Here is a 19,955-nt window from a genome sequence, read left to right as displayed (position 1 = left end):
TGTCCCAGGGAAGGAAGGGGGAGTCAATGAGCTCAGATGTTTTTGTGCCCCCACCCTGTTAACTCTCTGCCTCCCTGGCCATCTCAGGAAGGATCTCTGGGAGAGGGTCGCTGAGTCCGACCTCCCTGGGGCATGTGTGAGGCTGGGTGGTCAGGGCCTTCCCCCACTGCTGTCTGAGAGCAGGACGTTGTCACCAATGCTGGGGACTGTCTCCCTCCACATTCAAGGAGAGACAGATGGTGGTCAGACAATTCACTTGGATGAGGGCCCTGATATTTCAGAGGGTGACGTAGGGGACACAGCTGTTGGGAGCAGAGGCTGCTGAATCCCTGAAGTCCCAGCAAACAGTTCAAGGAGGAAGAGGGCTCCTTCCAGCCCAGGATTTGTCAGCCATTTATTGGGGTCAGGAAGTCCTGCTGCACCGAGTTCAGGAGCCCTGGGTTTCCCTGTGGCCTTCACTGCCACCACTTGGGTTCTCCTTTATTGGTACCTGGGGCCAGAGGTTGGGTTTTCTGTAGATGTGACTCCTCTTTTCTCCTGGTGTTTGTTCCAGCCAAGACCATGAAGGTGGTGCCTCAGGCAGATGAGATCAGGTGCCTTTGTGAGGCACTGAACAGCCCAGACACCGAGACTCTGGTGGAGACCTGTACCAAACTAGCAAAGGTAACTGGCCCCAGACCAGCGGGGTGGGGGCTCGGCTCCTGGCCTCCTGCATGTCTCCCTGCTCCCCTCCAGAGTCTCTTACTGTCTCCAGAGTGAGCTGTTTGGAACGGCTGCTGTTAGCAAGTAGCAGGAGGCTTTGAGACAAGACTGTCCTCTAGGCCTGCTGGAGTAGATACCATGATGGGTGTGTTTGTGCGCACACGTGTGTGAGTGCTCTTGTCAGAATACAAATTTGGTATATGAGCAAACAACATGGGGGGAGGCACTTCCAAACTGGTTAGCTGCATCAGATGTAAACAGCACTGTATGCACAGCCGGAGGATCAAGTGATTGCCCCCTCCATGACTGCTGAACTAACAGTCCTGTCAAGTTTGCTTTCCTTTCCGAATTGCTGGAGCAGAGCTGTGATGCGGTCTCTCCTGTTCCTGACTTCTTTCCAGGCTGTTAGCAAATGCATCCCTCCAGCACAGGCTACGGACTTTCTGACTGCCATCCTGGACAGATTGCTGCATGTCACACCTGCACGTGCAAGAGCAGTGTGGAAGTGGGTGTTCATCTTCCTGGTGGAATGCAGAAAGGAAATACTCCAGGAGGTAAAGGAGACCTTTTTTTCCATTTGACTTTGTCTTTTCTCCTGTTGGCTGTTGCACTACACCCTGTGCAGTTGCCATGGGCTCAAGGAATGCTGCCTGTGTGCTGAGCCAAGGGGCTACTGATGGTCTGAGTCATGCATTAGCACCTGCTGCTGGTGTCTGCTCCAGCTGGTGACAAAGGATATGGGCACTTCTTGTCCAAAGTCTCCTGTTGGTTCAGCTCCTTCCCATGAGTGAGGCACTGGGAGGCACCAACCTTGCCCCTTGCCATTCTTCCCCTTCCTCAGGGTCACTGTCAGTCCTCCCTGCCCCGGGACCCACTTCACCCTGCTCTTTCTTCACTGGTTGCAAATTGTCTCTACTCTGAGCATTGCTGGGCATGCTAGGTTTTCCACAGGTTGGGTACTTGTTCATTGCTCTCATTGCTTTCCCTGGCTGTGGTGTTACCCAGCCTGCACGGTGACCTTCCTTTAGCCACCAGTTGCTGCCTGTTTGTAGCCTGGGAGCCTCTGGCCTCATGCTGTGCCTGCCCTTTCCAGGCTCCTGTTCTCCTCCTCCATTTGTGCTCTGCTGCGCTCCACTTGGGCTCTAGGGCCACCAGCACATTGCTCAGCCCGGACTAGCTCAGTGGCTGTCTGCCGCTGACAGAAGTCGGTCACAGTGATGGCAATCATGGGTGGCAGCCCACAGGATCATGCCCAGCTGAGCTAAAGCTCACCCAGCTGTTAGGCAGCTCCTGTTACAGGCAGGGCAGGGCATCCCTGTGCCATCCCTGCAGAGCCAGCGGCCGCTCCAGGCAGCAAGAGCGCCGCATCCATGGGCTGCGGGGTCACCCCTTGCTACTTCCCCAGGCACAGAGTGGGTTGTGTCTGCACCACAGGCCAGAGGTAGGCAGCTGTGGGGGAAGCTGGGCTCTTCCACGGGATGAGGGAACTGGCTGCCTCTTTGTCTTTATCATGACCACGGCTTCTAGCTGTGAAAGGCTCCAACAAACACCCTTTTCTTCAGGGGATGGTCCTCTGTGTAGCGACGGCATTGGAGTTTTGGGAAAGGAGGGCAGAGGCAAGGAATAGTGTCCCTGGAGAACTGGGTTCCTCCGGAAGGAGTCACATGCCCTTGCACAGGCCCTGCAAGAGTGTGTTTGGTTTTGCTCTTGCATTGCTACAGACACATGGGGAGAGCTATTTAAGTGCTGGGTGTGAAATGTGTCCATGTCCTCTGTGTGCACACAGCGCACGCAGCTGCTCATACATCTGGGCCCAGGCACGTGCAGTGACTGAGGCTCTGCCTGTGAGCACATGCATCTGTGCGTGCGCGTGTGTGCATGCGTGTGCGCTATTGCCAAGAGCAGGCTCAGCTCCAGACATGAGCCAGGGTCAGGCAGGGTGGAAGGAGTGAGGTTTCGAGCTAGATCTGGACTCTGTGTCGACGGAGCAGGCATTGCTCATGTGCTGAATGACTGTGTCTGGGCCCCGCAGGAGGGGATAAAGAAGGCACTGAGCCCTTCTTTCTCCTCTTCTTTCATTCAGGTGCCAAAAATCCTGAACACCCTTTACACCTACATGCAGCAGAGCACCCACAGGCCCTTCCTGCTCCATATGGTGTTTCTTCTCGCCCGCTTTCACCATGAGCCTGTGATCAGCAGTCTCCTGCAGAAAGGTCTGCCTATGGACAGGTATGTGCACTTCCCCACTGTAGTCAGAGACCCTGCAGCTTGCTTGTACTGGCGGGGGCGGGGGGGGGGGGGGGGGCAGTTGAGAAGCAGGTCTTTTTTTTCTGCCTGAACAGTCTTGAGTGTTGCAAGACTGCATGCTTGTATCTGCTGTGAGTGGGGCATTGTAAGCCCCATTGCAGGTGAGGAGGTTTGAGGGCACTGCAGGACTGCGAGGATATGGGCTCAGGGGTGAACGTCTCTTCCCTTGCAGTGACATGGTGGAGCTGTGGAGGAGCCTGGGAAGAAGCATCCTTGGGATTCAGATCCTGAGGTGCTTAGTAGAGAAACTAAACAGAGCAGGAAACAACCACCTGGGGACTCACTCCTCTGCTTGTGAGCGGCACAGCCGTCAGACTGCTCTGGAGACTCTGTCGGTACGTTCAATGGCACACACGTTTCTGCAGCTTTGCATCTGCTTTCTAACTCATATCTTGGCACGAGGGAGTCAGGTGCCCTTTGCGGATGCCCGTGGAGACTCCCAGGGCACTGTGCTGGGCTGGCCTCAAGGAGTGTGGGGAGCCGGGACAGTTTTGTGCTCCTGAGCCACAAGGCTGTCACAGAAGTGACAATTGTGGACAGTAACCCCCCTGCCCCAGGCAGGCAGGGGAACCAGGCTGGTGGGAAAAGGCCTTGCCTGAACAGGTGGTTCTTGGTCATGTTTCTCTGCAGATCACCCGTGCCATCTCCGAGGTGGTGCTTGCCCTGAGGAGCACAGAGGAGCTCAGGCAACTGCTTCCCCACCTTCTTCCCAGCCTCATGAGGTGGGCCAGGGAAACGCTGGGTGAGGAGAGGCTGCTTTCCCCCATAAGCAGCTGGAGACAACTGTTCCTTGAGGGCCAGGTGCTTGAAGAGAAGCCGTGCAGGTAAGGAGCTGAAGGGGCAGATGGAGGGGCTGGCTTCAGTTCCCCTCACCAAGGCATGTGCCTTTGTGGAGCTGAGGGAGAGCTTCACCTGCCCCGCTTCCTAGATGTGGAAACCAGTAGTCATGGTTGGGTTTACTTCTGTTCCTTCATGGAGAAACTCCAGCTCCTAGGCAGGAGTATCTAGCATGGAGTCAGTCTAGGGGTATGGGTTTTCTTCTGCTTCAGTGGGTTTGGGGCATGACAAAAATGCCAGTGTTGTTAGCTGCAGTCTTGGAGGCTATGAAGCATCATTTCAGGGGTATTTAGCTCTGCTAAAGATAAGTCTTCCCCTAACCTGCTGTGATTTGAGATTTCTTTGGGTTTGTGGTGGTGGTGTTATTTTGATTTGTTGTGTTTTGTTTCTTGTGCCAGGATTTTCCTTTCAGCTATAGAGTTGGTGCTAGGCAAATGCATGGTGCAGAAATGGATGCGGCTGCTCATGAATTGGGCAGTGTGGGCTCGCCTGGAAGACCCCCTGGCTCACCCTGAGGGGGTGTGTCTCCTGAGCAGGTAAGAGCCCCAGGGATGCATCTGGCCACCTTCTGTGGAGCTGTGCGCAGGGAAATGGCTGCTGGGACCCTTCCAGTGTGCCTGGGAAGCTGTCCTGAGCAAAAGAATAGCGTCTGTGTCAGCGCAAGTGAATTCTGGAGACCCGGCCTTCCTGGGCAACTGTGTGTCCCTCGCTTGTGTCCCCTGCACAGCGTCCTGCTCCATGCTGGGCTCATCTCCCCCTGTGTGGTGAGGAACCTCTTGCCATGGCTGGATTCCTCCTCAGTTAAGCTGCGGGTGAGTGCTACAGCTTTCTTTGCTGAGGTAAGGCAGGGGGTGGGGAAGGAAGGGTTCAGAGGGGTTTTGCCGAGATACTGCTGCTTGGGATGTCTAGCTCACCAGACTCACTAGCGCAAGCGGCAGAGGAGTGAGATTCTGCCATCCAGACAAACATCTGTCTTCCAACCCAGCTGAAAGAGGCAGAGCGCAAACTGAAAGCCATGAGAGAAATGGCAGAAGGAAGTCAACAGCTGGAGAAGGAACAGGAGAGACAAAGTTAGCGCTCCAGAGGAAAGAGGAGGAAAGCGAGTATTTGCAGAGGCCTCAGGCAGAAGTACACAGGGAACACAAAGAAACCCTGCAACTGTTTCGAGCCCAGCTGATTGAACTGAATGATCGGTACCAGAAGTTAAATGAACAACACCAGAAACTATTTCAGGAACTTGAACAGCTGGAAGGAGAAAGATCCAACCACATCATTTCCAGGCCATGCCAGGCTAACCTGGGAGCAGACAAGGAGTGCATCCTCCTGGAGGCTGTGAGAAAACAACCAGCAGAGCTTCGAGCATTCGTAGCTCAATAGAGCTATGATCCTTTTGATGGTCCCAATGAGCTGCCTGAACTAGTGCTTCCTCTAGTTGCTGGACAATATGTTTACATCTTTGGAGATGTGGATGGAGAGGGCTGGTATGTAGCAGAGCTGACCAATGGCACAAGAGGCGTTGTCCCCTCTAATCTTGTTGAAGAAGTTTCAGATGACGGATGACCTGATGACGCCAGAGTCTCTCCAGAGACAACTAATTGGTAGCAGGACACAGATGATGTCTGTCCTGTCTTCTCGTATCTTCTTGTTAAATCTTTTCTTAACAATCTCTCTGTGTCATCTCGCTCTCTATCCTGTGTGCATGCAAACTGAAAGGACTATGTGCCAGCTATTGGGGGGTTGGCATGGGTGGACTGGGTGCCAGCTACTGGAGTCAACCAGGGGGTGTAGGCACCCCTGGCTTGTGGTGCCAGCTACTGGCATGGGTCCCAGTGCAGCTCGTGGAGTGAGTAGGGGTTCTCAGTGCAGCTACAGGAGCGAGTGGGGGTCTTGACCACCAGGCTCTGTGGCAGGAACGGTGTACATCCTGTAAACCACCTACTGGGGGAGACCAGCATGAGTGAGGTGAGTGAGAGGCTCTGTGAGTGTCTCTATCTTCCCCAAACCTGGTGTGCATGGGGTGTGCGTGTGCATCCACCAGCAGACTTCAAGCTGGACCAGCTGGTGACTTGCAGGGCCTTGGGTCTAGGCTGAGGTATCAGGTGGGCAGAGGGTCTGTGCTAGCACCTGGGGAGATTGGCAAGTGTGGGGTGCCTGCAGGAGAAACGTGTGAGTGCTGCCTGTTTGCAGGGAGCACGAAGATGGACCAGTTGGCGAGTAGCGGACCCATGGGGTGGGTCAGAGGGCTGGGATCTGGGCAGAGGTACCAGTGGACAGAGGGGCTGTGCCAGTACGCAGGGGATCCATGAACATCTGTATGCTTGTGAACGTAGAGAGTGTCGTGTGTGCCTGCACTAGTGACCTCCTGTCTCTGCCAGCCCAAGAGGAGGAGGGGACGTGGCTGGCTGTGTTTTATGTGAGTCCTGCATGCGGGTGCTGTTGACGGCAGCACCTCATCTGTGGCAGTCTGTGTGACTGGCTGTATCAGTGTCCTCTGCGTGTGTGTGTTGGCGTGTGTGTGTGTGTGTTGGCGTGTGTGTGTGTGTGTGTTGGCGTGTGTGTTGGCGTGTGTGTGTGTGTGTGTGTTGGCGTGTGTGTGTGTTGGCGTGTGTGTGTGTTGGCGTGTGTGTGTTGGCGTGTGTGTGTGTGTGTTGGCGTGTGTGTGTGTTGGCGTGTGTGTGTGTGTGTTGGCGTGTGTGTGTGTGTGTGTGTGTCTGTCTGTCTCTCGGATGCGTGGTCAGCTTCGCTACTAGTTACCACCTGCAAGCAGAAAAGTGGCAGCTGAATCCCTCAGCCTGCACAAAGACTCCAGATCCCCAGGCTGGGCTCCAGCAGCCAGGCACGACTGTACTGGGTGGTACTGGTGTGTATTGGGCTCCAGCGGCATGGCAGGAGGGGTCCTGGGCTGGAGTGGCTGGAAGTGGTGGCCAGTCTTGACATCCCTTAACACTGTGGGTCTGTGGGGTGCATGGGGGGAGCTGAATCCCACTTCAGCCCAAAGGCTTCCAGCTGGGGAGGAGATGCCTGCATTGCTTCAGCTGAATTCCTGCCTGGCGCAGGGTCCAACCAACACCTCCCTGTCACTGCCTGTGTGTCCTTGTCGTTAGGGGTCAGAATGTCAGTGTCCAGAGGGGAACATTTATACTTCTCATAGGCATCCATGCCCTGATAGGACAAACCACACTTTTGGAATCAGTGTCTCTCCACTCTTCAGAGAGGGACAATTGGCGATTATTTCAGTCAGCTAAAAAGTCCATTCCCCAAAGGTGACTCTGTTGCCTTTCAGGAGCTGTCAGCCCTAGAGCCCCTGGGACATCTCCAGGCAGCCCAGAAAGTGGCTGCTTTGGCTGGTCCTCTGCTGCTGAGCTGGGCCGGGCTCCTGGGATGGAGGGAGCTCATAGCAAGTGGGCAGTGCTTGTGAGAGACAGCTCTGCCCAGGAGCAGCTCCCCTGCAAAGTGCAGCAGGGCTGAGGGCAGTGCCTGCAGGCAGTGAGGGGAGAGGAATGAGGCAGGGAGAGGTTGGTGGAAGGACAGCTGGGCTCTCAGTGTGGGAGAAATCTTCACAGGTCTTTACATGGTAGGACTCTGGCTGCAGGGCAGTGCACATGAGTATCCCGGAGGGCTCTCCAAAATCTGGTACATCCAAAGCATCTGTCAGAACAACCCTCACAGTTTATCCAGTTTGTAGGAAGACGTGCTGCTGAGCAAGGCTTCCCTGCTGCATCATCAGAGGGACAAGACATGACAGCTGCCTTCTGCCGGGTACAGCTGCAGGGGTGTGAAGCTGGGTGTACATCCAGGGGTGCCCAGGACTGTCCTTCCAAGCAGGGTCCCTGCACCCCAGGGGCCTGTGTGCTGGGGCAGGACTCTGCCACCTGCCAGGGTCAGCGCTCAGCCTGCCTGGGGAGCTCCTCCCAGTGCTGTGATGACAAGCTGTGGGTGGAAGGAGCAACCCGCAGCAGGGCAGGGTCCTTCTGCTGTCGAGAGAGTGCTGCATGGGCCAGGCCTGCTCACAGCTCCACATCACCCCCAGGACATTTCTGAGGGCAGTTTTGAAGAGGAAGATCAAGGTGGGGGTTACCTGAAAGGGCAGGTGTCTGTGCTTTGAGGATTCTCCTCTTGGTTGTCTGGGTGGGCAGTGGGAGATGGGAATTTATTTCTCTGTTCTGAAGAAGGCACTCAGACCCCAGCTCTTGTTAGGACTTGTCTGAGCTGCTCCTTCACACCTGCACACACAGAGATGCCCCTGGGGAGTGCCTTGTTGCCAGGAGGTGTCTGAAGGGCAGAGCTGAGCACACAGCAGGTGGGATGGGGTCTGTGAACATAGCCAGGGCAGAGACATGGGGACAGAGAAACAGCAGGGACAGCTCCAGGCTGTAGAGACATGGGCAATAAGGTAGAGGGAAGTACCACCAGAAATGCCTTGGGAGAGGGGATTCGAGCACCTCCCTGCCATCCCCTGCAGTGCAGACACCTGCCCTGGAGCAACCCCCTCACCTCTCCCACCTAGCAGAGCCTCTGCCCTCACAGCCATGGGGTCTCAGGCTGAGTCACCTCCTTCGCATCCCGATCTCTGATGAGGAGAAACCCCCAAATGCCTGTATCTCTGTCCTTGCCCTGTCTCCCTCAGCAGGCGCATTGGGGCATTTCTGCATGTTTCCCCCCCGTCCCTGCTGTGATTGTCCCCACCTAACCTGTGGTCTGTTGGCACTGCAGTGTGGGGGACTGGAATGAGCTGGCCCTCCTTTCAGGACACCCCATCTTTAGGACATTTGACTTCCCCTGGGAGTGCTGCTGGGCTGCAGGTTGCCCTCCAGAAGGGCACAGCTCTCCCATAGCATCTCTGTGTTATGTAGGAGGCCCACGGAGAAGACACCTCGGTGCTAAGGCCATGGAAATGCTGCCGGACAGCTGTAGGTGGGCAGCTGCAATAAGCCCCCTGTGTCCCCGGCTGGGAGGGGAGAGCTGAGATCATGCTCAGGTACAATGAGGTGGGCATGGAGAGTCTGGAGATCTGCACTTTGAAACCGGGTTCCTCTGCTCTCAGTAGTGTCCACTTTCTTTTCAGGGGAACATCTGAGTACAATCACCCTCCAGCTCAAAGAGGTGCCAGCACAGGGCAGCTGAGAACAGGACTGATGGACAGACTGGCTCATCTCACTCTACACTAAGGGAAAAACCCCTTTGCCTCTCAGGACCCACAAGGTTTCACTCGGAGTGCAGCAGAAATGCCAGGGATTTCTGCCTTAAAACACTCCTCAGGTGTGGTGGGGCAACAAGGACAAAATAAACAAATCAAAATCCCCAAAGCTCTGCTCTACGGTTGGGTGATTTGGGAGCGACAATGCTGAAAAACTTTTTGATATCACAAGTGGATTTGATCTGAGATCACCCCATGGCCCTATTTACCTTTTGGTGTAGGGCAGGAATGTCTCCTCCAAAGCCCACAGCAGAGCCCCCTGCTCCCAGAGACACCCTTAGTTGGCCCTAAACAAAGCTCATGAAAGGCACCTGCCAAAGGTGTTCCTGGAAATGGGAGAAGCAGATTAGGGGATTTCTTTGAGAAGCAGAGTAGGTTTTGCTCAGAGAAATCTCCCCTAACTTCTCAATGCCTTTTCTTCCATAGTCATCCACACCTAGAAGCAGCAAATGTCTAACGGCAGCTCCATCACTGAGTTCCTCCTCCTGGTGTTCGCAGACACACGGGAGCTGCAGCTCTTGCACTTCTGTCTCTTCCTGGGCATCTACCTGGCTACTCTCCTGGGCAACGGCCTCATCATCACTTCCATAGCCTGCAACCACTGCCTCCACACCCCCAGGTATTTCTTCCTCCTCAACCTCTCTCTCTTCAACCTGGGCTCCATCTCCACCACTGTCCCCAAGTCCATGGCCAATTCCCTCTGCAACACCAGGGTCATCCCCTTGGCATGTGCTGCCAGGTCTTTTCCTTTTTGATGTCAGCAGAACTGTGTCTTGTCACCATCATGGCCTATGACTGCTACATTGCCATCTGCAAACCCCTTCAACTACAGGACCCTCCTGGACAGCAGAACTTGTGCCAAAATGGCAGCAGCTGCCTGGGGCAGTGGTTTCCTCCACGCTCTGCTGCACACTGCTAATACATTTTCAATACCACTCTGCCGAGGCAATGCCATAAACCAGTTCTGCTGTGAACTTCCCCAGATGCTCAAGCTCTCCTGCTCCAACTCCTGCCTCAGGGGAGTTGGGCTTCTTATGGTTGGTGTCTTTGTGAGCTTGGGGTGTTTTCATTTTCATTCTTTTCTCCTGTGTGCAGATCTTCAGGGCCGTGCTGAGGATCCCCTCTGAGCAGGGACAGCACAAAGCCTTTTCCACGTGCCTTCCTCACCCGGCTGTAGTGTCCCTGTTTGTCAACACTGGCATGTTTGCCTACTTGAAGCCCCACTCCATCTCCTCACCATCGCTGGAGCCGGTGATGGCTGTTCTGTACTCAGTGGTACCTCCAACATTGAACCCCCACATCTACAGCTTGAGGAACAAAGAGCTCAAGGATGCCATTCGGAAAATGATTTCTTGGATGTTTTTCAGTAGTGATAAACTTCTCTCCTCACAAATGACTCCCAGGGTATCCCATTCCAGGCCTATGCTATGGTTTTTTTAGTTATCATGTTCATCATTAGGATTATCATCATCATTACTCTTCTTATTATCATTATCGTAGCTGCTATCATTATAATTTTGTGGTAATTTGTGGTTATTTTGTTCCTACACAAATGTTTAGACTCAGTTCACTTCTACTGAGGAATGGACCTGTTCTTTCTCACCTGGCGTCCATATAAATGTACATCTAACACTGGGTCAGAGGTGGCTCTCATATAGCATCTCTGTAATATAGGGTGACCTCCTCAGTGCACAAAGGTTGGGCTCATCTTCCAAAGCTGATGCCAAGAACAGGCATGAGCAACTGCTCCCCAAAAGGGCCTGTTTCTTCATTGATTAAGGAGCAAAGAGCTCAGTGTCACATTGTGACTTCTTAGACACCGAAGGCTGGATTTAAGACTAACCCGTCAATGTCTACTTACAATGGAGATGGTGAGCAGTCACCGATGTACATACCCAGGACATACCCATGCAGATGATGGCCTTGAGAAAGCAAACCTGGAGCTGCCTGGAGACCCCAGGGATCTCCATAGACAGCGTGTGCCTGGGGCAGGCAGTGACTAGAGACGCACAAAGTAAGAGATCACCCAAGGTGGAGTCGCTCAAAGCAGAAGTGCTAAACCCAGGCGACGGCAGGGAAACAAGGACTCTGGAGTCCCAGTGGAGGAAATGGGGACCCAGCAGGCACAAGGAAGGGAGAGGCAGGAGAGTCGTTCATGTCACCCTCAGACATAACTGAACATCTACTCTCCTTTCAAATGCATCATAGTCCCTTCAAGCACCCGCCACATCCACAGAGCCCCAGGGTGGGGCTTCACAGCAGTGATCCCCACCCAGCTCCCAAGGGCCAGTGGGGAGCACAAGGAGAGGGCCAGGCATGACCAGAAGATCGGAGTGGTCGGCGCTGCCTGTAGGCTGGGGGGCAGGGGCAGGGGAGGGCGAAGGGACTTCCTGAGGTTCCTCACATACCTCTTGATCTTTCAGAGTAACATGTTAGCAGTCTTACCCCCAAATCTAAACCTCCAAAACTGCTTCCATCTCCCTATTGCCGATGTTGGAAAACTGAAAAAAAAAAAACCCCAAACCCACAAAACAACTGAGTCAGGAAAGACCTTGCAGGTACCTGGTGAACTTACCTTCCCCTTGAAAAGTCCCCATCTCCAAATGTCCCCATTGTGAGCTAAAGCTGTGAGCTAGAGCTGTGAGCTAGAGCTGTGAGCAGCCCCATCCCACATAACACCCTCCAGGTGGAAGAATGACCCTGCCCTGCCAGGGCTTTCTCCTTCCACCCAGACCTCCCTGCACCACCGTAGGGAGCTCCCAGGGCAGGCCAAGTGCTGACATGGCATGGGGCAGAGTCACCGTCCCGAGCACACAGCATCTCTGGAGCAGGAGGACATCACTCTGAATTGCAGCCCTGTGCAGACCCGAGTGCACATCCCAGCTGCACACCCTGCAACCATCCCTCGGAAAGGTAGCAGTGATGCCCTGTCCCTCTGACGGTGGCAGAAGAAAGTCCTGCTCTGGAGCGCCTCCTTCTCCTGCACCCCTGAGAAGCTGTGAGAGCTGTCCTGACAGATCCCATCAGCAGAAGATGTGGCAGCTTCGGAAGACCTCTCTGGGAACATCAGCCACACTGTCCTGCAGCCAGAGACTTACTATGTCAAGGACTGGGAAGATCATAAGGCCATCGAATCCACACAGTCCAGTAAAACGGTTGTCCCTTTCCTCCACCTGGCTGGACGCAGGCCCCCTCTAGTCCTGCTCATAGTATTCATTACTCACTTCTTGTAAATGCGAATCAAAAGTCCCTTTATTAAGATCAGAAGTAAAATCAACCCTTCTACTCTGTCTGGGGAACTGCCCACTGGAAACTGGAGCTGCAATTTACCTGGAAGAATCACCTTTTGTGACTCTTTTTCCTTGCAACTCATGCACCCATGCCTCTAGGGTCGAGGTAGATTTTCCCATCCCACTTCCTCATGTCCTCTCCATGGTCACGCAGGTAAAACCACAGGGTGGCCCGTGGTGTGTATCCACTATATCCTCTCTGTTGAGCAGAGGGACGCTTACTCCTAACAGCTGAGATACTGGTCCGTACAGGTGGGGAGTAGGACATACCCTCTTTGAGTTGCTGGAACACCGGACAGTTTTTCAGACAGTTCTTCCACAGCCGAAACACAGGCCTGTAGGGAGGAAGAGAGACTTTCTTCGCATTTCCAGAGTTGGCCAGTGTCCTGGTTTAGCCCCTGTCGGCAACCAAGCTCCACACAGCCGCTCGCTCACCCTCCCCTCCCCAGTGGGATGGGGGAGAGAACTGGAAGGGCAAAACTAAGAAAACTCAGGGGTTGAGATAAGAACAGATTAATAATTGAAATAATAATTATAATACAAATAGTAATACAAATTGTAATGAAAAGGAGAAAAACGAGAGAGAGAAAGAAAACCCAGGGAAAAAAAAAAACAAGTCACACAACCACTTACCACCCGCCAACAGACACCCAGCCAGTCCCCAAGCAGTGATCGCTGCTCCCCAGCCGACTCCCCACAGCTTATATACTGAGCATGACATCACATGGCATGAACTATCCCTTTGGGCAGTTTGGGTCAGCTCTCCTCGCTCTGCCCCCTCCCAGTTTTTTTGTGCACCTGGCAGAGCATGGGAAGCTGGAAAAGTCCTTGACTAGTGCAAGCACTATGTAGCAACAACTAAAACATCAGTGTGTTACCAACATTATTCTAATGCTAAATCCAAACCACAGCACTATCCCAACTACTAGGAAGAAAATTAACTTTATCCCGGCCCCCCCACCCCGCTCCCCCCCTCCCCCAGTTCTCCTCAGGCTGCTCGGCCTCTGCCCCCTCCGGCCCCGCCCCAGGCTGCCTGGGACTGACAGGCCGCCTCCGGCTCCGCTCATTGGCTCAGCTGTGGCCAATGGCGTGGCTGTTGCCAGGCGGGCACAGGCAGCCCACGCCTCTCCTCCCAGGGCTGCCCTGCGCCCGCTGCCCCCCAGCCCGCAGCGGCTCCTCAGCCCGCCGGGACACTGGGCCTGCGGAGAGACGGCCTGCGAGAAGGGCCATGGCCCTGGGGCTGTTCTCTCAGCAGCGCAAGGGCTGTGCACAGCCCTGCCCTCCCTCAGGGCTCTGCTGGGGGCTGGGCCTGCCCGCGGAGGGAGGGGAGGGGAGGGGAGGGAGCTGCCAGGAGGGAGCTGCCTGGAATTGCTCTGGATTGGCAAGTCTTTCCCAAAAATGCAGGTCTGTCTGTGCTGCCAGCCACAGCCCTGGGCAGGAGGAGCTGTGTGACAGGAGCCGCTGGCATGGGCCAGGCCGGCAGCAGGCAGGAGACAGGGCTCTGCCCCTGGTGCCAGCGCCTGTGCTGAGCCCAGCACCCAGGGCCTTCCTCAGGCCTCGCCTTCCCCCGGGCAGTGAGGAGGAGGGACGCCCTGTCCTGGTGTGGCCCAGGGCATCTTCCTGTGGCCAGGAGGAAGGACAGAGCCCCGTCTGTCTTCCCGCGGGCGCTGACCGCTGTCCTTCGCTTCTGTCCCTGGTGCTCCCCAGTACTGGCCAAGCAAATACCAGGGCACCAGGGGCTCCTGGGGCTCAGATCAGCTTTGCGGCTGCCCCTTTGCTTCTGCAGATGCAGTTGTTTGCTACCCCCTTCAGTGGTCAGAACTTTTTCTCTTCATGGCACATGGACTGGACAGAAGCCAGTTCCCTGTTAGTCTGGGGGAACTTCAGGGAAACGAGGAAGTCAAAGCATGCACACAGGTGTGAGGACAGCGAAAAGGAGCTGTGTCAAGGTTTTTTCCTGCTGTTTCAGATCTGAACTCAGACATCTGTGCGCATCCCAGCACCAAGGTCAGTTTTTTTTTTCTTCCAAGCTCCACAGCTTTTCACCAGCAAAAGTGAGCTGGCTTTCGGGATAACTCAGCTCCTTTCTTGTTTAATTGTGTGCCCACACTTTCCCTTTTTCCAGCAATTTCTTTCTTCCCCCTTGACCCTCGCCCAGTTCCATCCTCTTTCAAAGCTAATTATGATTTGATTTTCTGGACAGATCATCGAGTAGGTAGACAGAGGCTCTAAGTCTAGGCTGACTGTATAGCTGTAGGCTGAGCTATTCTACCTCTACCTATTCTACTTCCGAAGGCTGGATAGATATGGGCTATGGATAGAGTTACTGTTTGCCAGTTATCGTTTCTTTTGGGGTCCTGTGACAGTAATGGTAAGGCTGCCAGCCTGCAGCTCTGCAGCAGTTAAAATTATCACTGAAAGTGTTTTGATGGCGGATGCTGTTCTGTGCATTTCATTTTCAATAATTGTTTCACTGAGCTGGAATTTTTTCTGTGCAATTAGGTGACAGGGATCTTCTTGCAGTGGGCTTCTGTTTCTGGAGCACGTCCTGACAGCCTTTGTCATGCAGAGCTTTCCTATCTGCTCCCGAGAGGAGTGATGGCCATGACATGGAATGACTCCTGTGTGTAATGGCTCTACCAGTAGGCTTGGATTTAGTGCATCCCCATGGACAAACATATGCAGCAGGTGCTCCATCCAAGAATGTTGATGTGCTGACACTCTAGAGTGAATTTGGAGGTGTTTCCTCCTCCTTGTCCTCTTCCTCTTCCCTGTTCTTCCTCCTCCTTTTCCTTCTACTCCTGCTCCTCCTCTGGTTCTTCATCATAGTCGTCGTCATCCTCCTCCTGTTCTTCCTCCTCCTGTTATTGTTATTCATCTTGTTCTTCCTCCTCTTCCTCCCATTCTTCCTCCTCCTCCCTCCTCCTCCTTCTCTTCCTTCTCCTCCTCCTCTTCCTCTTCTTGCTGTTCTTCCTCCTCCTCTTGTTCTTCCTATGACTCCTGTTCTTCATCCTTCTTTTCGTCCTCCACCTCTTCTTCCTCTTCTTCTTCCTCCTTCTCCTTCTCTTTCTCCTCCTTCTCCTCATATGCCTCTGCATGTTTATCCTCTGCATGTTCATTGGCTTCCTGTTCTTCTTGTTCTTCATAGTCCTTCTCCTTATACCCCTCCTTCTCCTCCTCCTCCAACTCATCCTCCTCCTATTCCCTTCTGCTTTTCTTCCTCCACTTCCTCTTATTCTGTTGTTCTTTCTCTCCTGTTCTTTATCCTCCTCCTGCTGTTCCTTCTGTTCTTTTTCCACCTTCTCCTTGTTGTCTACTTCCTCGTCTTCCTTCTCCTTCCTCCTCCTCTTCATCTTCTCCTACCTCATATTCATCTTTTTGTTTCTCCTCCTAATCATCCTGTTCTTCTTCCTGTTCTTCCTTCTCCTCCTACTCAACTTAATTTTATTCCTCTTATTCCTCCTCTTCCTGTTCTTCTTTCTCTTCCCCCTCATCCTCCTGTTGCCATCCTCCTTTTTTTCTTCTCCTTTTTCTCATCCTCCTCTTCCTCTTCTTATGCCTGTACCTTTTCCTATTACTTCTCCTCCTGTTCCTCCTCCACCTCCTCTTCTTCCTCCTCTTGCTCATTTCTCATCTTTCTCCTCCTCATTGTTCCTTTTCATCCTTGTCCTATCTTTTCATCCTCCTTATCCTCATCTTCCTTCTTGTGTTCCTCCTTCTTCTTCTCCTCCTCCTTCACCTTTTCCTCCAATTTCTCCTCATCCATCTCCTCCCATCCCTGGAGGTATCTAAAAGCCATGTAGAGGTGGCGCTTAGGGAACTGCTTAAGTGGTGCCTTGGCAGTGCTAGGTTAACAGTTGCACTCAATGATCCTAAGGGTCTTTGCCCACCTAAATGATTCTGATTCCATGATTCTATGCAAAACAAAGCTTACAGAGGGTGGAAACAAGGCCAGGTGTCCTGGGAGAAAGATGGAAACATTGTCCGAGCATCCAAGGACCAAGTCAGGAAAGCCAAAGCCCAAATGGAATTGAATCTGGGCAGGGATGTCAAAGATAGCCAGGAGAGCTTCTTAAGTACGCAGGAGACAAAAAGCAGCCGAGGGAAATTGTGGGCCCCTTGCTCAATGAGACAGGGGACCTGGTTCCACAGACGTGCAAAAAGCGGAGGTACTGAATGCAGCCTTTGCCTCAGCCTTTACTAGCAAGAGCAGCCTTCAGGAGTGCCAGGTCCCAGAGAGTAGGTGGAAAGGCTGGAGCAAGGAAGAGGTACACTTGGTGGAAGAGGATCAGGTCAGAGAATACTTGTGAAACAAGGGATATGCAGTTCTGAATGTCTCTCTCAAGACTGTGTACTCTTCCATATGTTTTTATTATGTTGACTTAATATACCGCCATTTGTCTTCAGCCTCAATTGTCTGTTTTGTCTCTCTAAAGTGTTTAGTTACAGACAAGTTCATCCTGTGATTTCTATTTTTAATATTAAATGCTACCAAACGGTGATGGGCTTCTTATTCACTGGTCCTGAATCAGGAGGTGAGTGGGGAACCTGTATTAAATACATTTCATCTGAATAATCTGCCTGGTTGATACAAGCTGTGTGGTTCAGAGATGTCTAAAGTTTGATCTTTGTTTTTTTAGAGATAAAAAGCACTTGCCCCACTGTAAATACATATAGTATGTAAAATGTATATAGTATATAAATACAGCAAAGTTACAATGGATTTTTACCTAAGTTTTACTAGTTATTTAACAAGCAGTATGTGATGTGAATGGAAAGCTTTCAGCATGTGTTTGATACTCACAAAATCAGCTCTTCCTTTCAGTGGTAGGTGAGAAGATGCTGTCAGTGTGACCCAGAGAAGATAAGTAACTGGGGACTTCAGCTGCCTAGGCAAGAACACAGACGGCTTTCTCCTTTGAAGTTAAAAGCTTCCGAAACCAGGCAGCAGGTTGGAAGCTCAGCAGTAGCTTTTTACTGTGTGTGACACCATAAAAAAAAAGGAGCAAGGTTAATGTTTTACTAAATAGTGCAAGGAGTATTTTGGTACATGCAGAACATCCTAAAGCCAAAGGGTAAGTGTCCCCTGCCTAATGTTCCTATGGCAACAGTTATGTGAAGTGACATAAAGTAGCATGACCAAGAAACCACATAGCTTTCCTGTATCTGGCTTTTTTTAGCTCTTCTGCCCTTTGGCTCCAAGATTTGGTGTCTTGTGTCTTGTCTGATGAGTAACCCTGGCCTAAAAGTATCAAAGGAGTTTAAATGTTGACTGCTGTACCTCGATTAAGAGCTCCAGAAGCAACAACTGCCCGAACTAGCTACTAAGCAGTAAATGGAGGGAGGGCAGTTCATGACAGCTTCAGATTAGAGCTGTGGAGAAGCAGACTGGGCAGCTGCAGCAGCATCAGCTATTTCTAATTGGAGGAGTTCTAATTAATCTACTTGAGGAGCAGAGATCCAATTTCCTCCCCCCCTGCCCCCTTTCCATTTCACTGAAACTCATGGAAGTGGACTGATGAAATACCTCCTTAATTTAGGGTGACTCTCGAGGGAAACCAGCTCTTAATGGAATAAAACTCACAGTTGTAGCATACTTGACTGAAACAATCTATTTTGCAGTTAAAGGTTTTTCTCTCTGAAAATTTAAACCTGATAATTTAAATTAGTATGCCTAAAGGTAGGGAAAAGAGGCCTTTTACTTACAAGAGCAGTTATAACACATGCTGTAAAACTGAATCTTAATCTCTAAAAAAAAATCAACAGGTGCCTCCCATCTGTTGTTGGTAAATGAGGAGCTATACAATAGTATAGTTTCACACTTTATTTTTTGGGAAAATCTCCAGGTTTAAGCCACAGGTCTTAATGACAAATGACAACATTAATATTGCAGTGGATTTACATAGAACATCACATTTTTAACGATGATTGATGCAGAGTACTTGTGGCGCCTGTGTTTAATGCCTGGTGTTCCACATCCTTTCCTCTCAGAGCTGCGATCAGAATCTTCATGCGGAGGAGAGCTGTTTGCCTCGTGACCTCGTGAAGAAAATCAAGAGCAGAAAGGAAGAAGTGGGCCTGATGGCAAACCCAATGTCAAGAACCTGCTCCCATGGGCCAGAGGTCAGTCTTGGTCTTGCTGTCAGTGAAGCGAAGCTGTGTGACGGGGCGGTGATGCTGGTGCTGGGGCGGTGATGGAGGCCTCCGTCCTGCCAGCGTTGGTGCAAATCAGCGTGGTTTCTCCCACGGGCGCCCACCACCCGGAGCGATACCCCCTCTCCCCACCCTCTCGGTGGCCATCCCCAGCCCAGCTCAGGCATCTGTGGGGTGGGAAGGGGCTGCGTTAGCCCCCGTGCCCCACCTCCCACTGAGCAAATGACCGCAGGCAGAGAGAGGCACTGCAAAGCGAACAGCCAACACTTTTAATAAAATAAGGAAGAAGCAGGGATGTGGGAGAGGGCTGGGGCTGGGGCTGGAGTGGGTGGGTGCAGGTCTCTGCCTCCAGATCTCCCCCTGCGCGTGGGTGCTATGGGGGACGGTGCTGGACCGGTGGCTATGGGTAGCCATTGCTGTCGGCTATCTCCATGTTGATCTCGCTCTGCACAAAAACTGCAGCTGGCCCAGTGACATGTGCAGGGCCGCCCGCTGCTGCTGCTCCTGGGCCAGCTTCTTCCTGTGCTTGCGCTTGGGCCGCTGCTTGGGTGAGATGGGCACCGACTCCTCCTGCTCCTCCAGTAGGGTGGGCGCAGCTGCGAGGCCCCCGAGGGCCAGCATGGGGTGGTCGGGGGTGCGTGGCAGCTGCGGTGGCATGCGCAGGTGCTGGGGCAGCCCCTCGCGTGGGGTTTGGCCCCCCGTGGGCGACAGGCGCAGCCAGCTCAGCTGCCTGGGTTTGGCGGCAGCCCCGGTGCGTGCCTTGCTGCTCAATGCCGCCTCTGGTGCCATCTCCTTCCTGCCATGAGGTGGGGGCTTGGAGTCAGCCGTCCCTGAGCTGGGTCTTGGGGCTACGGGCAGGGTCTTGGGGAGTCTGGGGGGCACACTGGGGCCGGGCTGGGGCTCCGGGTCGGGCGGTTGGTTCAACATACTTTGTAAGCGTGGAAGAGAACTGGATGTGGACAAGCAAACGCTTCAGGCAACTGCAAAGTAGAGGTGGGGGCAGTCTGTAGTATTTCTGTCAGGATCAAGAGCTAAAGGATGTTTCCATTCAAAGAGCCAAGTCTGTTGGGAGCTCCAGTCTCCAAAACTCTAAACCCTGTGTGTTAAACAGTGCTCAGCCCTGATGTTTATTTCTGCTACTCTCCAACACGGTTTCTCTGGGCTTTTTGTTTGCTTGGGTTTTAGTCTGTGGTAGGTGTCCAAGCTTAGTTCCATCAAAGCACTTGCAAGCCTGCCACTTGCTGGGGGCCAAGGCGAAGGAAGAAGCCTCGTGCTTGTATCAAGCCCAACGCAAAATTAAAGCACTGAGAAGTTCCCCGAGTCAGCCCTGAGCCAGAGTGCAGGTATCTAAGCTGCGATGAGGTGGAAGAGCCTGGAAAACATTTCATCGGCAGGAGGCAATGGAAGAAGGCAGGGTGTATATGGCACCTGGGATTACGTGGTAGGCTCAGTTTTGTTAGTGGATCAGT

The 19,955-nt window shown here is 52.9% G+C and overlaps 1 protein-coding gene across 1 annotated transcript in view; it reads left to right on the top strand.

The window, feature by feature from the left end:
- LOC142596819 (maestro heat-like repeat-containing protein family member 2B) overlaps positions 1 to 18,528 on the top strand; it is a 33,415-nt gene extending 14,887 nt beyond the window's left edge. The window contains exons 27-37 of the mRNA XM_075727312.1: positions 554 to 663; positions 1,104 to 1,256; positions 2,735 to 2,931; positions 3,182 to 3,344; positions 3,640 to 3,833; positions 4,245 to 4,382; positions 9,663 to 9,772; positions 10,221 to 10,447; positions 12,061 to 12,190; positions 14,120 to 14,250; positions 18,325 to 18,528. Coding sequence (XP_075583427.1) covers positions 554 to 663; positions 1,104 to 1,256; positions 2,735 to 2,931; positions 3,182 to 3,344; positions 3,640 to 3,833; positions 4,245 to 4,382; positions 9,663 to 9,772; positions 10,221 to 10,447; positions 12,061 to 12,190; positions 14,120 to 14,250; positions 18,325 to 18,528 — 1,757 coding nt within the window. The remainder of the gene's footprint in view (positions 1 to 553; positions 664 to 1,103; positions 1,257 to 2,734; positions 2,932 to 3,181; positions 3,345 to 3,639; positions 3,834 to 4,244; positions 4,383 to 9,662; positions 9,773 to 10,220; positions 10,448 to 12,060; positions 12,191 to 14,119; positions 14,251 to 18,324) is intronic.
- The last annotated feature ends 1,427 nt before the right edge of the window (positions 18,529 to 19,955 follow it).

Source organism: Pelecanus crispus, unplaced genomic scaffold, assembly GCF_030463565.1.
Source record: "Pelecanus crispus isolate bPelCri1 unplaced genomic scaffold, bPelCri1.pri SCAFFOLD_100, whole genome shotgun sequence".
Classification (NCBI taxonomy): domain Eukaryota; kingdom Metazoa; phylum Chordata; class Aves; order Pelecaniformes; family Pelecanidae; genus Pelecanus; species Pelecanus crispus.
The sequence above is the reverse complement of the archived record's forward strand: the minus strand, read 5'-3'. Positions and strand labels throughout refer to the sequence as shown.